This window comes from Salmo salar, chromosome ssa25, assembly GCF_905237065.1.
Source record: "Salmo salar chromosome ssa25, Ssal_v3.1, whole genome shotgun sequence".
Classification (NCBI taxonomy): domain Eukaryota; kingdom Metazoa; phylum Chordata; class Actinopteri; order Salmoniformes; family Salmonidae; genus Salmo; species Salmo salar.
This window is the reverse complement of record NC_059466.1, coordinates 3347031-3363889: the sequence shown is the minus strand read 5'-3', so window position 1 is coordinate 3363889 and position 16859 is coordinate 3347031. Positions and strand designations below refer to the sequence as shown.

Here is a 16859-nt window from a genome sequence, read left to right as displayed (position 1 = left end):
TAAACAATTGTTGGAAAAATTACTTGTGTCATGCACAAAGTAGATGTCCTAACCGACTTGCCAAAACTATAGTTTGTTAGCAAGAAATGTGTGGAGTGGTTGAAAACAAGTTTTAATGACTCCAACCTAAGTGTAATTGCAAAAGGGTTATCTAATGATCAATTAGCCTTTTAAAATGATAAACCTGTATTAGCTAACACAACGTGCCATTTGAACACAGGAGTGAAGGTTGCTGATAATGGGCCTCTGTACGCCTATGTAGATATTCCATAAAAAAATCTGCCGTTTCCAGCTGCAATAGTCATTTACAACATTCTGATCAATTTGATGATATTTTAATGGACAAAACATTTACTTTTCTTTGAAAAACAAGGACATTTCTAAGTGACCCCAAACTTTTGAACGGTAGTGTATATCCAGACAAAGGTGTTTGAGTGTATATGGTGGGCATATTGGATTCCTTACATAGTTAAAGTAAACAAAAATGGTGTTGAGTACAGGTCATAAGTACAGTACACAAATCTGAAACATTTCTCATTAAAAATGTGTACGTATACAGTTGATTAAACCACCATTTAGTGGTAATATGGCAGTCATATTGGATTTTGAATGTCATATTGGATTTGGAGTGAAATCTAGGGGGCCCCTAACGTAATTGCATGAGTAGGGGTTAAACATATAAAATCCACAGAGGAACATTTGGCTGGAAAAATGAGTTTTCAGTGTCTGAGCCCACTTGTCTTATAGATGAATACAATAGCCACAACATTTTTTTTAAATGTACTTGGAAAGTTGTCTATTGGACAGTTACCGTACCAAAAAGTGAAGTTCATCATCATAATTCATCATAAATATGAATAGTTGATATTTCTACCTATTGTATCTGTGTGTTTACAGGTCTATATTTCCAAGCTGTATTAACATATCCTAATGTTGTTTATCTGTGTATGTAGGGCAGCTAACCGACGACTTGTATTCCACATTCTAGCAATATCATAGCCTGGCAATACTCTGCACTGTTTTAGTTTAGGGGGTGCTTTAGAGCAAATTACAATAGCCACTCATCAAAAAACATGTTACTGCATTTATTTTTGTCAGGCATGACCATACAGAACTGATTTAGATCACAGATGACTTAAAAGTTACCAAAAGGAAAACCTGGTAAATATTTTTATACAACCATCTATTTCGTATATAGGAGACCTTAGAGATATGTTAAAATATGGTTGTGCTTTGTTATACCTCGGGTAGGGATATCTCAAAAACTAAAGCCCTGTTTGAGGATTGGTCACTAGCCTAGCAAACTGGAATACAACCAGATGAGGTTTGAGGAAGTGAAAACGAAATAGAGCTGTCGATTGCAGAGGCGTAGCCGTAGACCAATGAGCACGACTTCCGTGCTCCAGAACCCCTTACGTACAACGCCATCTATGTCCAGGGAACGTGAAACGAATATATCGGGAGGGGATTTCCACGCAAAGCACTTCCTTTACTTGTTTTGCTTTCGATCTGGACACTGAAATAGGCTAATAGTTTTCATTTTGGTACACAAAATCACACACTACACGGGGATAACTTTGCGACTGGCAAGAGGACCTGAAGTTGAATAGAACACTTTATCGCAGGTAACGTTTCCGCATGTTGTTTTTGCTGAAGAGTTATGTATCCATAGAATCATGAAGCGACAACGTAAACCCTAATCGAAAGTAATAGAACGTTGATCCGATCACGGGCAACCGACAATCCGACATGGAATGAAGTTTATTTTCACTTTTGGGTTGACATGTCAGCCAGCTTTCTGGTAAACTTGAACAGCTGTCAGTTTTGGCCACAGCGTGACTTTGCGAGACGGGTGCAATGCATATTTGTTGCCAACTGTGGCGCATAGCGCACCAGAATGTCGACAAACCATTGAAGTAACCATTTATCGGTAGTTGTCTTTTACATTGTGTATTTTATTATCAGCCTCAGAAAGAAATTGGAACAAGCTTGGTTCTGGTAAATTACATGACTACTAGGCTACAACTGCAGGGTTGACTAAATAATCACTACAAGTTCGTTATTTTATTGGCTTAATGTTATTAATAGAATATGTATGATAAACCTAAATTGCAAATATATTAATGTAACATTCTCATAACCTGTTACAGTTTATTGGTTTAGGAGTTTGTTGCGTTTTGTTGGAGTGGACCTTGATCAGTAACGTGATTACTCTACTTGCAGCACTAACTAGAGGTCATGGTCATCACAAGCCTTATGTGCACCGTTAACCTATTTTCAAGATTCATTAACACCTTATTACACATCAACAGAGTACAGTTCGACATGTGATATAACACATCTGAACCAATTATTGTGTGTTGTTGTGGCCCCTCTGTATTAGATGTGTTTTGGCACTGGGTTCTGCTCTGTATGAGATCAGATGTTGCTGATAAGCTCAGGGAGTTGTCATCCCCCAAATGGGCCAATTGGTCTCAGATGTTTTCTGATCTGTTGCTGCCTTCAGGAAGTGAAATGAAGGGTTCATTCATTCAATTGACTGTTTATCTCCTCCTTGCTCTGTGTCTGCAGGCCACCATGCCAGTGGAGAGGATGCGAATGCGGCCATGGTTGGAGGAACAGATCAACTCTTGCCTAATTCCTGGGCTGAAATGGGTTAATAGAGTAAGTGAAATGTATCTTTATTGAGACACTGAGTTTGCCTTAGTATGGAAGTTCACCACATTCTAAGTTTATACTGCACCTGGTTTTCAAGCTTTGCTGAAGCAACAATTGTTACCAAACCCACCAACAAAGCCCCTCCGTCATATAGGAACACAAACAGGTATGCACACATCTAAACAGCTAAACACCCTGCATCTTACTATATTATTTAACAACTTTTTTGAGTAGCACTTTATAATAACTCCACATAATAAAGCATTTATAATGAATTAGTAAATAGTTTATTCATCATGTATTAATCATTACTCCATTCCTTAGATGTAATATACTGTAGGTCCTTATAAACCATTTACTAATCATTAGTTAAGTATTTTTGCATCACTTCATCTAAAGTGTGGGCTATTTATATTTTATAAATACTTCATAAATGTGGACATGCCATTGATAGACACTCCAGCATTACCGGATCTTTCTTAAGGTCTCAAAATAGCCTAGAACATATCAATGGTAAAATAATAAGCACACATGACAGGATGTTAAAAGAACTATGTCAAACATTTTATCTACAAAAACTGTTGTGAAGGAACTGTTGCAAGGACTTAAGGAAGAGTTGTAATGTGAATGTTTTGCTGATGTTGTCAACCTCGCAAACGCAAACTAATTATAAAACAGCGAGCTGTAGCCTACATACAACAACGAGCCAGACCGGACAGTTTTTCTTTAGCGGCTTTTTATTCCTTCATTACTACTGATATGTTATTGAGGTAGAAGTGTTACATGTATTATTTTCAGGTAGAAATGTTACTTTACAGTGCATTCGGGAAGTATTCAGACCCCTTCACTTTTTCCACATTTTGTTACGTTACTGCCTTATTCCAAAATGGATTAAATCCCAGTCCACAATCTACACACAATACCCTATAATGACAAACCCTATGAGACTCTAAACTGAGCTCAGGTGCATCCTGTTTCCATTGATTATCCTTGATGTTTCTACAATTGGGGTCCACCTGTGGTAAATTCAATTGGTTGGGCATGATTTGGAAAGGCACACAGCTGTCTATATAAGGTCCCACAGATGTCAGAGCAAAAACCAAGCCATGAGTTCGAAGGAATTGTCCGTAGAGCTCTGAGACAGGATTGTTTCGAGGCACAGATCTGGGGAAGGGTACTAAAAAATGTCTGCAGCATTGAAGGTCCCCAAGAACACAGTGGCCTCCATCATTCTTAAACGGAAAGAAATTTAGATCTACCAAGACTCTTCCTAGAGCTGGCCGCCTGGCCAAACTGAGCAATCTGGGGAGAAGGGCCTTGGTCAGGAAGGTGATTAAGAACCCGAAGGTCACTCTGACAGAGCTCCAGAGTTCCTCTGTGGAGATGGGAGAACATGCAGTACTCCACCAATCATGCGTTTATGGTAGAGTGGCCAGACGAAAGCTACTCCTCAGTAAAAAGCACATGACAGCCAGCTTTGTTGTTTGCCAAAATAAATATAAAGGAATCTCAGACCATGAGAAACAAGATTCTCTGGTCTGATGAAACCAAGATTGAACTCTTTGGCATGAATGCCAAGCGTCACTTCTGGACAAAACCTGGCACCATCCCTACGGTGAAGCATGGTGGCAGCACCATGATGTGCGGATGTTTATCAGTGGCAGGGACTGGGAGACTAGTCAGAATTGAGGGAAGAATGAACGGAGCAAAGTACAGAGAGATTCATGATGAAAACCTGGTCCAGAGCGCTCAGGACCTCAGACTAGGGTGAAGGTTCACCTTCCAACAGGACAATGACCCTAAGCACACAGCCAAGACAACGCAGGAGTGGTTTCGGGACAAGTCTCTGAATATCCTTGAGTGGCCCAGCCAGAGCCCAGACTTGAACCCGATCGAACATCTCTGGAGAGACCTGAAAATAGCTGTGCAGCGACGCTCCCCATCCAACCTGACAGAGCTTGAGAGGATCTGCAGAGAAGAACGGGAGAAACTCCCCAAATACAGGTGTGTCAAGCTTGTAGCGTCATACCCAAGATGAGTCAAGGCTGTTAACGCTGCCAAAGGTGCTTCAACAAAGTAGTGAGTAAAGAGTCTGAATACTTATGTAAATGTGATACGTCTGTTTTTTTTTATATATACATTTGCAAAAAATTCGAAACTTGTTTCTGCTTTGTCATTATGGGGTATTTTGTGTAAATTGATGAGGAAAAAAAACAATTTAATACATTTTAGAATAAGGCTGTAACATAACAAAATGTGGAAAAAGTGAAAGGGTCTGAATATTTATAACCTTCAAATGCTTCCAGTGCTTCAGTCTTTTAAAAACAGTCTATTTTCACATATGACTGTTTGTCAGCACCTTTAATGGGCATTTAAAGGCAGTAACTCTTTAAGCATAATAGGATTGTTCAGCGAAAGAATGTATTCAGATATTTGTTTCCGTACCTCGTAAGCAGTCTATGGACTCATCTTAATCTCTTGTGGAATGCGTAGGAATGTTTGCGTTTTCGTCCCTGATTATTTGGACGTGGGGAGATTAATCATGCAGCTGACCAAATTGCGCAAGATGTGTGCGATGTGTTAGCCAAGTCATAAATGTCTGAATCATTGTTGTAATGAACCTGCAGGAGAAGAGGATCTTCCAGATTCCATGGATGCATGCTGCAAGACATGGCTGGGATTTGGAAAAAGATGCTCCTTTATTCAAGAACTGGGCCATTCATACAGGTACAGTTATGAAAATGAAGTGATAAGAAATGGCCAACAATACACAGTATGTTACATTACCAATGCCACTGTTATGTGTTATGATCAGTGTTATGACTGAAGTTTATGCAGCAGCATAGCCTTCCCATAATAAGTAATTTTTTATATTCAGGAAAATACCAACTAGGGATCGACAAACCAGACCCGAAAACATGGAAGGCCAATTTCCGCTGTGCAATGAACTCTCTGCCTGATATTGAGGAGGTGAAAGACAAGAGCATCAAGAAGGGAACCAACGCTTTCAGGGTATACAAGATGCTGTCTGCGTCAGAGCGCCAGACCAAGAAAGGTAAGTGGTTGCCTCTCTAGCTCTGAGAGAACAATGATTGGGGCTCCCGAGTGGCGCAGCGGTCTAAGACACTGCATCTCATTGGTAGACGCGACACTACAGACACCCTGGTTCAAATCCAGCTGTATCACAACCGGCCGTGATTGGGAGTCCTATAGGGCGGTGCACAATTGGCCCAGCGTCGTCCAGGTTTGGCCGATGTAGGCCGTCACTGTAAATAAGAATTTGTTCTTAACTGACTTGCCTGGTTAAATAAATACATAAAATAAAAGTGAATTAGAAATGGCAGAGACCGAATTAAAGATCAGCTTCCAGAGAGGATAACACTTATGGCTTTATGGTGTAGCTACTAGCCAAGTTAATTTCATATATAATATGTGCTGTAAGCACGGTTTTATATGTTATTAACACTTGATTACGTAGATGCACATTTGTTAATGTTGTAGATATTATTACATTACTGTTAATTAGCAATCAACAGTTTATCTACATGTTCTTCTCACTGAGGCGGTTGCATAGACTTGAAATTGACACACTGAAATAGATTAATTTGTGTCCACCTTTTAACAGTGGAATGTCATGTTGATGTGTTTTCTAGGAAAGAAAAGGAGGGAAAAAGAGGGAAAAAACAAGGTAATAACTAGTGTGTGTTGACACAGAAGACCTCAGTGCATTACTATTCAATTTCACATTCAAACCATTCAAACCATTCTTTGAAATTGATCATTTTACTTGGCAAATGTAAAATGATATTAGCAAGCATGACAGACCTCCAGTCAGGATGGAAAGAGATGCCCACACCTCTCTGCTTCTGTCACCCCAGGAACAGGTGGAGCCCAGGTCCTCATCCATGGAGAGCATGAATGGGTCTGTTGAAGACCATGAAGTGGTGAAGGTAGAGGTGAAGGATGAAGTGAAAGAGGAGTACATTACAGACTGCACAGGTAAGAGCTTTGGCATCAGTGTCTGTGTCCACTACACACATTTAATCAATTGAATTGATGTTGTGTGGTAGACCATTAAGAGAGCACATCAGGAGTAGTGACAAGGAATGTTATGAACGTGTATAGTAGTTACACACTTACTAATGTCTTATGAATATATCTGTGAGTAAATTGCTTAGGCTTTCCACTGGAGGACAAATGTATAACCAGGGATTATCTTGCGCTTCCTCAGAATATCTTCATCCGGGCAGTCGCAGCCCTGGGGATGACCAGCTGATCATCGATGACCTGCCATATGTGTGTCAGACCATCGAGGTGACCACGGAGAATGAGGAGCAGTCGGTCAGCTCCAGTCACCCGTACCCACTCCAGATCTCCCCTGTGTCCTCGTATGGAGGTCAGTCCACACCCCCTAAATCCTCCCACTCCATCCCAACCCATGCCCTAACACAACAGACGGGGTTGCTTGGATCTCACATCAGTACCCATTATAGGTGTTAATAATGGTATAATTCCTATAGTTCAGAGCAGCGATGAAAGAGATGTGAATGATTAGAATGTCACTACAATCACATGGTTATTCTAATGTACTCCAGGTGAATCATTTGATTGGTGATGGGAGGTACCACTATATTTTATAACACCATTGTATGCCTGCGACTTGTAAGGCACACTATCACCTCCATTTTAAAATGCCAAGTAAAATTGAAACATTTGAACCTTTATTCAGTCTAGATAGTATAGTACTGTGGTGTATTGCTTAATGTCTATGAGGGCAATAAGGCTTCCCTGTTGCAAGCCCAAGGCCAGGCCAGTGCTTGTTATCATAAACATGGCTACATCACCAGTGTCATTCAACCTGCTCATGGTATTACTGTAGAATAAGTTAATGTGTTGCTTGGGAGAAGCATTAACACAGAAAGATTTGAACTCAGAATATGAGCTTGTATTTATGCATATTTATACAGTTATTTCTGTATGTGTATGCTTAATATGATACTCTATATGGTACAGTTGATATTGATCCGCCTGATGTGTTACATATAGTATGATACTGTACATATAACTACTCTACTATTCCTGCATGTTTAGTATTTGGTGAAGCATAACATATGATCTCTACAATGATTATGTACAGAAGTTCACTAGAGTTCATCACTGATGGTAGCAGATAAGCCTATTGTCATTTAACTTTTTTAACTCTGACATTCTTTCATATGTCCATCCTTCTCCAACCTGTTAGTCTGGAAATCCCTGAGTTATGGGTTTTCATGGTTGTTCTTTCTGTTCTGCTTTACAGAGAGTGACACAGACAGTGTGCACAGTGAAGAGGACTCTAAGGAGGTAAGGACACTGAACAATTGCGTTGTCCAATTGCATATCTGTATCAGAAGAAAAGCCCATCAGTCAAAAAATTGCCTCCTAACCATTGTTAGCCAAATAATCATTCAAGACAGCTAGATTATTTTGTAAGATTGGAAATTTAGTAAAAATCATGCGCTGACACACAGAAGCCTTTGATTTTGAGCCTGTGTGCCTTTATGGAGTGCTTGCAGCACAAAGCGATAGCTTTGTTTTATGGTGCCATTGTAGCTGGCCTGTTCTCTAAGCCAAGGGAAGTGCACTTAGCTAGCAGAATTAGCTTATTCTAATAGGGCTGAGCGGCATGGCTGGGCCTGCCTGGGTACACAGACACATACTGTACAAACAGCTGAATCATTAACCCTGCCCGATCAAAAGATAAACAAACCTTCACTTGAAACCCACGATTTTGAGTTCATTACGTTAGCCAGTTCTACTGCTTTACAGTAGTAAGAGTACTGTAACTGTAGAATGGTGGTACTGTCCCTTTTACTTCTACCACTAGCCCAGCCCATACTGTCAGTTCCTGTTCTAAAGTGCTCTGACGTAAAGAAAGACAAAAAACAGAAGGCAGCTCTCTGGTGAATACCGGATTCACTTTTGTCTCCTGGCTAATGATTAAACCTCATTTCATGTCTTGAATTGTGCTCAAAACAAGCCCAATCACAAATCAAAGCACATACATACTATTACAGAATTCAACAGAATAGCGTTCTTTATTTCTCAACCGTTGTGCCCTTTTGTGTTGTAGTGTTCTATTGTTTGTAGTGTTCTAATACATAATGACATGCCCATTGGAGAAACAGAGAAAAGTAGTATATAATGCCAAGCTATTTTCTTTGCCCTAGAAAGCCCTGGCTGTCAGCTACTTTCAAAAATGTGGACAAGATGGCTATTGTGGTACTTGTAGAATATCTTGCTACATTGAGCTGGAAGAGGAAATTTGATGCTGCACACACGCACGTGTGTATGTGTCCGTGGGTGAAGAGGGGGGAGATGAGGTTCCTTAGTATAGATGAATCATGCAGCGCTCAACAGCAGGAAGAGCAGTTTACAAGCACGTTAGAAAGTATTAACACATACAGTGCTTATAAACATGTGCATGCCAATGTGTTCAAGTTGCAGTAATAGATTTTCATTGGTAAATATGCCACATGTTTTGCAAGATTTGCTATAGCTAGGTTTCCATCCAATTGGTGACATATTTATATGCGAAAATGCAAAAATCCGCATAAAGAAAACATGCACACAAAATGTAATTTTTCTCTTAAATTTTCATGTACTGAGTAAAAATCTAAAGTTCAACACACAATAAGATCCCACCATGTTGAATGAACAAATGATCTGTTGGCGTTTATAAAATTGTATCGAAACTTCCTATTTCCATCACACGGTATGACTTTAATCGCATGAAAACTGTGGATGGAAACGTGGTTAGTGTCAATGAAATTCCCTCTTCTAATGCTATCAATGATTTATGAAGATTCTACAAACAGTTAAGAAATATGCTAGTGGCCAAATCTATATTCGGATATATCCTGAAATAAGTGTTTGAATGGTTATGGCTGAATTAAACCCACCTTCACTGTGACTTGCAGCATCTTCATGGTGGGCTGTGGGGATCAAGTTTAGCTTCCTCTGTGCTGAGAGTACCATCGTGCTCACTACCCAGCATGGCCACTTTTGTCACTACTGGAAAGGTAACCAACTTCAAAGTCACCAGCACCAGGGACCCCATGCCTCTCATCAGCTACAACAACAGCCCCTGGAAAAGGGACATGCCAGCAGCCCAGCACCCTCCTTCAGAGCAGGCTTCCTCCAGCCAGGCCTCTGCTACAGAGACCCGAGCCAGCGTTATCATGAAGACGTCAGACATCTCTAAGTCCTCTGTCAAGACCTGCTGAAGACCTGGCAGTGCAGTGACTCAAGATATGGGCCAGTCAGTGGCAGGCTTGGCGTGGAAAAGCCCTTGATCACTGCTGGCCTTCTTGTTCGACCAGAGTGCCTGCTGGCCTTCTTGTTCGACCAGAGTGCCTACTCATAGGAATGACTCGGACATACAGTACAGTATAGGGGTATGGGGCTCTGTGAGCTGTAGAATATGGATCGATGCCCAAACTGAACCTCCCAAGATCTCAGGGCCTTTTAGATGCGATGGGAGGGAATTAATCTACAAACTGTGAAAATATTTGTAGGGCATCTCAACCCACTCTTCGCCCACTGTTAATAATGTACATACTAATTTGTCTGCTTAATGGCAAACCGCTTCTGCACCTTATGGAAAGCACTGACAGGGATGTGTCTGGCCACTCTGGGCTGTGTATGTGTGTACACTAACAGCAAAGCTGAAGCCATAGTAGAGGCCTTGCCTATCTAAGGCTCACTTTGCAACCTTGTCTTTGGCCTTCAAGGAGAAGCCATCCATAGGATAAAAGGATGAAGAGAATAAATGCACTTGGTAATTTATCTAGATGCCTTTTAAGGCACTCTCTTTTAAGCACTTATATATATATATATAGTACATTTTAATCTAGGGTGGACAATTATACAATTTGTATATTTTTTCCCCCAAAAGGAAAGATTTCTGATTATTTGTTAGATTACTTTTTTTATTGTTATTTACATGACACATGAGGAAAATATATATTCTCCATCAACATGTCTGCATTTGTGACATCTACTGTATGTGAAATTGTATATGCTTGTAGCTTACTGTATGTGTGTGTGTGTATATACATTACCAGTCAAAAGTTTGGACACACCTACTCATTCAAGGGTTTGTCTTTATTTTTTTATTTTTTTACATTATAGAATAATAGTGAAGACATCAAAACTATGAAATAACACATATGGAATCATGTAGTAACCAAAAAAGTGTTAAACAAATCAAAATATATTTTATATTTGAGATTCTTCAAAGAAGACACCCTTTGCCTTGATGACAGCTTTGCACACTCTTGGCATTCTCTCAACCAGCTTAATCTGGAATGCTTTTCCAACAGTCTTGTCGGAGTTCCCACATATGCTGAGCACTTTTTGGCTGCTTTTCCTTCACTCAGCGGTCCAACTCATCCCAAACCATCTCAATTGGGTTGAGGTCAGGTGATTGTGGAAGCCAGGTCATCTGATGCAGCACTCCATCACTCTCCTTCTTGGTCAAATAGCCCTTACACAGCATGGAGGTGTGTTGGATCATTGTCCTGTTGAAAAACAAATGATAGTCCCACTAAGTGCAAATCAGATGGGATTGAGTATCACTGCAGAATGCTGTGGTAGCCATGCTGGATAAGTGTGCCTTGAATTCTAAATAAATCACAGACAGTGGCACCAGCAAAGCCCCCCCACAATATCACACCTCCTCCTCCATGCTTCACGGTGGGAACTACACATGCAGAGACCATCTACTGTCCGCATCACCTACTCTGCGTCTCACAAAGACATGGCGGTTGGAACCAAAAATCTCAAATTTGGACTCATCAGACCAAAGGACAGATATCCACGGTCTAATGTCCATTGCTCGTGTTTCTTGGCCCAAGCAAGTCTCTTGTTATTATTGGTGTCCTTTAGTAGCAATTTGACCATGAAGGCCTGATTCATGCAGTCTCCTCTGAACAGTTGATGTTGAGATGTGTCTGTGACTTGAACTCTGTGAAGCATTTATTTCGGCTGCAATTTTTTGGTCTGGTAACTCTAATGAACTTATCCTCTGCAGCAGAGGTAACTCTCTGGGTCTTCCTTTCTTGTGGCGGTCCTCATGAGAGACAGTTTTTGTGACTGCACTTGATGGTTTTTGTGACTGCACTTGAAGAAACTTTCAAAGTTCTTGACATTTTCTGGATTGACTGACCTTCATGTCTTAAAGGAAAGATGGATTGTCATTTCTCTTTGCTTATTTGAGCTGTTTTTGCCATAATATGGACTTGGTCTTTTACCAAATAGGGCTATCTTCTGTATACCACCCCTACCTTGACACAACACAACTGATTGGCTCAAACACAAAGCACACCTGTTAATTGAAATGCATTCCAGGTGACTACCTCATGAAGCTGGTTGAGTGAATGCCAAGAGTGTGCAAAGCTGTCATCAAGGCAACTAGTGGCTACTTTGAAGAATCTCAAATAATCAAATATATTTTGATTTGTTTAACACTTTTTTGGTTACTACATGTGTTATTTCATAGTTTTGATGTCTTCACTATTATTCTACAATGTAGAACATAGTAAAAATAAAGAAAACCCCTGGAATGAGTAGGTGTGCCCAAACTTTTGACTGGTACTGTATGTAATTGTGTGTTTTAAATTAGTTGCTATACATTTACACACGTTTGAGTGTGTCACTGCACATTCAGGGGCAACTCTTAATCCTGTGGATAAACATGCAAATCTTAATAAAAATATTGTTTTGTAATCCTGTTGTACTACAATGTTGTAATATTTCCAATATTACACCATAGACTGTTTTTCAAGTTTCAATACAGTGACACAGATTAACAGAGGTCAGCAATGTCCTATAATTTAAGACCACATGTGTGAAACATTTACGCTGTTGTTTGATTCAGCTGTTGGGATTCAGGAGAGATTTGTTTCATTGTTGTTCTGCTCCTACTGTCCTCACTCAACTCTTGAAGTCAGATCTTTACTAAGAAAATAGTCCCAACGGTGAGTGTTTTGCCACTCATAGTATTACTTGTTTGAACAGGAATGAATGTAGTGATATTCAAGCTATTGCATAATGGCTCTGCAAAGCATTATTATCCTTGCACAAATACTAGTGATTGTGAAATAAAACATTCTTAGTATTTTTTTCCCCAGTTTCCTCATAACAATCCTCCTTTCAGATTCTATTGAAAAACAAAGGAGGGTAGTTGTTGAGCTCCAGTCCTCTGCAGCACACAGTAATCCCACATGGGCCTGCTTTGGCTCATGCTCTAGCTGCCTTTTTGGTTTTGGTTGCTGTTCTTAGCCGCTCAACTTCCTGTTTGCGCCTGAACACAGCCAATTGGTGCCTGGGTTGCTGTGACACCTATACACCAGATATGCCATTAGTCAATCCCAGAGTAAACAAAGTCTCAACCTCTGCCTCAGGATAGTCCAGAGCACATTATAACAGCTTGAAAATGCCAAGCAATATGAAAAGTCATTGAAGTTATTGCACATGAGTTAGAGGACTAGCCCGTCAGACATCTCCAAATCTTACATGCTGCAATACATTATATTTTCATTTACCATATATTTTAATTTAGTTTAGACTCATTCAAGTCCTGGTTTGGTTGAATAGTCGTTGTACAAATGTAAATGGTCAAGTTCATGACATTACTGTAGTTTTCATGCAAGTCTGAATACATTGCACCAGCTAGTGGCTGTAGTAATAACTAGAATGTAATTCAATAGTTTGATGTTTGAACTCACAATAAAGCAATTAAGGTCAAATCGCATACACAGATTTAAAGATGTTATCGCATGTGCAGTGAAATGCTTGTCTTTGTAGCTCCAACAGTGCAGTAATACCTAGCAATAAAAAACAATAAACATATATTCCCAAAAGTTAAAAGAAATAAATTAAGAAATATCAGAATGAGCAAAGTCAGAGTCCGAAATATAAATATATATACACTGAGTGTACAAACCATTAGGAACACCTTTCTAATATTGAGCTGCACCCCATTTTGCCCTGAGAAAAGCCTCAATTCATTGGGGCATGGACTCTAGAAGGTGTCGAAAGCATTCCACAGGGATGCTGGCCCATGTTAGCTGGATGTCCTTTGGGTGGTGGACCATTCTTGACCACTCTACACACAGGAAACTGTTGAGCAAGAAAACACCAGCAGTGTTGCAGACACACTCAGACCGATGCACCGGGCAACTACTACAATACCCCATTAAAAGGCACTTAAATATTTTGTCTTGCCAATTCACTTTCTGAATGGCACAGGAGAGGGTCGGAAGCAAAACTGTTACACATACACAATACATGTCTCAGTTGTCTGAAGGCTTAAAAATCCATCTTTAACCTGTCTTCTCCCCTTCATCTACACTGGTTGAATTGGATTTAACAGGTGACATCAATAACGGATCATAGCTTTCACTTGGATTCACTTGGTCAGTCTATGTCATGGAAAGAGCAGGTGTTCCTATTGTTTTGTACACTCAGTGTACGTATAAAGTGGGTTAAACCGTATGTAAACATTAAGTGACCAGTGTTCAATGACCATATACCGGGTGGTAGACAGCTAGTGACAGTGTCTGAAGTTCAGAGCAGGGTACTGGGCAGGAATGTAGAAGTTATTTCCATGCATCATGAAAGCTCTCTTTATTCAATTGGACTATGTGAGCCTGGATATTGGGAAATACCTCGTCAATTGTGCAACTGAATAAATTCAACCCAAATGTGTCTTCCGCATTTAACCCAAACCGTCAGATCAGAGAGGTGGGGGGCCTGCCTTAATTGAGATCCACGTCATCTGGACCCAGGGAGCAGTTGTTGTTGGGGATTAACTGCCTTGCTCAATGGCAGATTTTTCCACCTTGCCTGCTCAGCGATTTGAACCAGCGTCATTTCGTTACTGGACCAACACTCTTAACTGCTAGGCTACCTGCCCCCCTAATGATTATTATGATACTGTATGATCAGCCTTTTTCTGTAGAAATGGTTGTCTTGAAGATGAACACATGGTGGCAGTAGAGCACTTCTCAAAACTATAAAAACTAAATTTCTTCATTCATAAATAAATTGTTTAAAGTATTGTAGCGACCTGCATCGATAGCTGTAAATTATGAGTTATGCTGTGTTGTACTTAACCGTACCGTGTTTGCCAGTCAACCTGCTATCTGTTCCGGTACGGAGCATCCTTGTGGTTGGTGGGGCGGCGGGGGTTTGGCAGGGGGGTGGAGCACCGCAAATTTAAGACTACTTAGCCATTGTCTCTCTCTTATGTTTTGTCTTATCAAGAGGAAAGGGGGATACCTAGTCAGTTGTACAACTGAAATGCGTCTTCTGAATCAGAGAGGTGCTTGGGCTGCCATAATCAACATCCACGTCTTCGGCACCAGGGGAACAGTGGGTTAACTGCCTTGCTCAGGGGAAGAACTACAGATTTTTTACCTTGTCAGCTCAGGGATTTGATCCAGCAACCTTTTGGCTACCTGCCAACGGGAGATGGTCAGTGTGTTTTATACTGGGATCCTTGAGTTATTTGAGTTCCTTGAGTAGCCTGTGTTGAGTTGGGTTAATAAACCGGGAATTCCTAAACTCACCCTCTGTCTGGACATTTGTTAATTTATGATCTAGCCAGGTCATTACAGTATTATTAGAGAAATATGTGTATTTTTTTCATGATGCAGATATAAAAAAGAGTGCCACATCCTTGAAATGCAATGTACTTTACTTAATCAGCCTGTATAATAATTAAAAGACAAAAAAAAGTGTAGGATCCCCTTATAATAGTTGAACGATTATCCCTTTTCCCTTTGGCCTCACCCTGATCTTGCGAGTTTACATTCTGTTTCGCTACACAACATCAGGATGGTTCGTACGAGGCTTCCTTCCCTTTGTAACCTTGTAGAATGTTGAAAGGACACTTCTGATTGATTGTTCGACAGTGACCCCTCTCTGACAATTTACCCTGGGGTGTAATCGTTAGTACAAGTATGGAACGCCGTTTGGGTCTTAAAGCACGTGGTCAAAGCGATCTTTTTAATGCAGTTGCACCACAAAAATAAAACGAGAGTTTCTATTGGACAAATTCAGATTGGTTCCTCCTTGTTTCCTTCCGTTTCAGCGTAATGAATATCTGGAATCCATGAGACGTCCATACCCCCCACCACTTCATATTTAAACTTGGGGGGGACGTGACAAAGACGACGTCCAATGGACCCCAGACAGCACCAATGATGCCAATTTAGCAATTTTGTTGCTAGATTTAGCAACTTTTCAGACTACCCTGGCAACTTTTTTTCAAACAACACCTAGCAACAAATTTAGCTACTTTAAAAATGTATTTGGAACTTTTAGCAACTTTTGAAAAGTGACTCAAATGCTAAAATGCAAGCATTTTCCCTCTAAATGACACAAAAACGATTTCTCTGTCTCACACTCAGTCACAACACACATGCCTGGCTGCAAAAGTGCATTGTGAGTGACGTCAGCAGCATGCCAGCAGCAATTTCAGCAAATTGCAAGTCATTGTTGGCTGACTGCAGCAGCAGTAGTACGGGTTCGACGAGCCAAACCCAGTGAATATAGTTTGATCTTGAATGTTTGATCTTGAACATAACTTACAACATTGATCAACATGTCTCAATCAAAATTGTACAGCCAGAAGTACAGAAAATAGTGGTCGTCTGAACCTGAACAAGTGTCAAATCATATTTTGCTCTGAGATGGCCAGTCAATTTGAGTCACTTTATTGTGTATTATACGTAATGACGCAGTTTTACGTTATCACGCAATGACATCACAACGTAATTTAGCAACTTTTAGCAACAAATCAACCTGCCTCTAGCAACTGACCCTGAAAATTAGTTGGCAACACTGGACAGCACGGACCAAAGATAGAGGGCGATCTATAAAAATCCGCCTGCCGTCGAGAACACAGAAATAGGAATTTGACAACCAGAGGCATGTTGATATTTATATATATAAATGATTAAATATAGCGATAAATGTATGTTTCAGGTAGCAATCGTAATAGCTAGCTAACTAATTGCTGGTGAGTGTGTTAGCAAGAATCTTTCTAACGTTAGCTGCAAACGCAACGCTAGCTAAGTTATTTAACGTTAATTCATTGCATTTGGTAGCGAGTTTCATAACCTAACTAGTTAGTAGTCTGGCAGCAACAGGCT

At 40.3% G+C, this 16859-nt stretch overlaps 1 protein-coding gene across 5 annotated transcripts in view; it reads left to right on the top strand.

The window, feature by feature from the left end:
- The first annotated feature begins 1369 nt into the window (after positions 1 to 1369).
- Positions 1370 to 16859, top strand: part of LOC106586054 (interferon regulatory factor 2) — a 29598-nt gene continuing 14108 nt past the window's right edge. Inside the window, exons 1-10 of one of the 5 annotated variants that reach the window (XM_045707407.1) lie at positions 1370 to 1625; positions 2572 to 2664; positions 5286 to 5385; positions 5537 to 5713; positions 6312 to 6346; positions 6537 to 6657; positions 6890 to 7054; positions 7958 to 8001; positions 8872 to 8919; positions 9618 to 10676. In XM_045707407.1, coding sequence (XP_045563363.1) covers positions 2578 to 2664; positions 5286 to 5385; positions 5537 to 5713; positions 6312 to 6346; positions 6537 to 6657; positions 6890 to 7054; positions 7958 to 8001; positions 8872 to 8919; positions 9618 to 9923 — 1083 coding nt within the window. In that variant the 5' untranslated portion in view covers positions 1370 to 1625; positions 2572 to 2577 and the 3' untranslated portion in view covers positions 9924 to 10676. Of the gene's footprint in view, positions 1626 to 2571; positions 2665 to 5285; positions 5386 to 5536; positions 5714 to 6311; positions 6347 to 6536; positions 6658 to 6889; positions 7055 to 7957; positions 8002 to 8867; positions 8920 to 9617; positions 10677 to 16859 lie in introns of those variants that run through there. The other 4 variants (XM_014172874.2, XM_014172875.2, XM_045707408.1 and 1 more) reach the window with 4 other exon arrangements.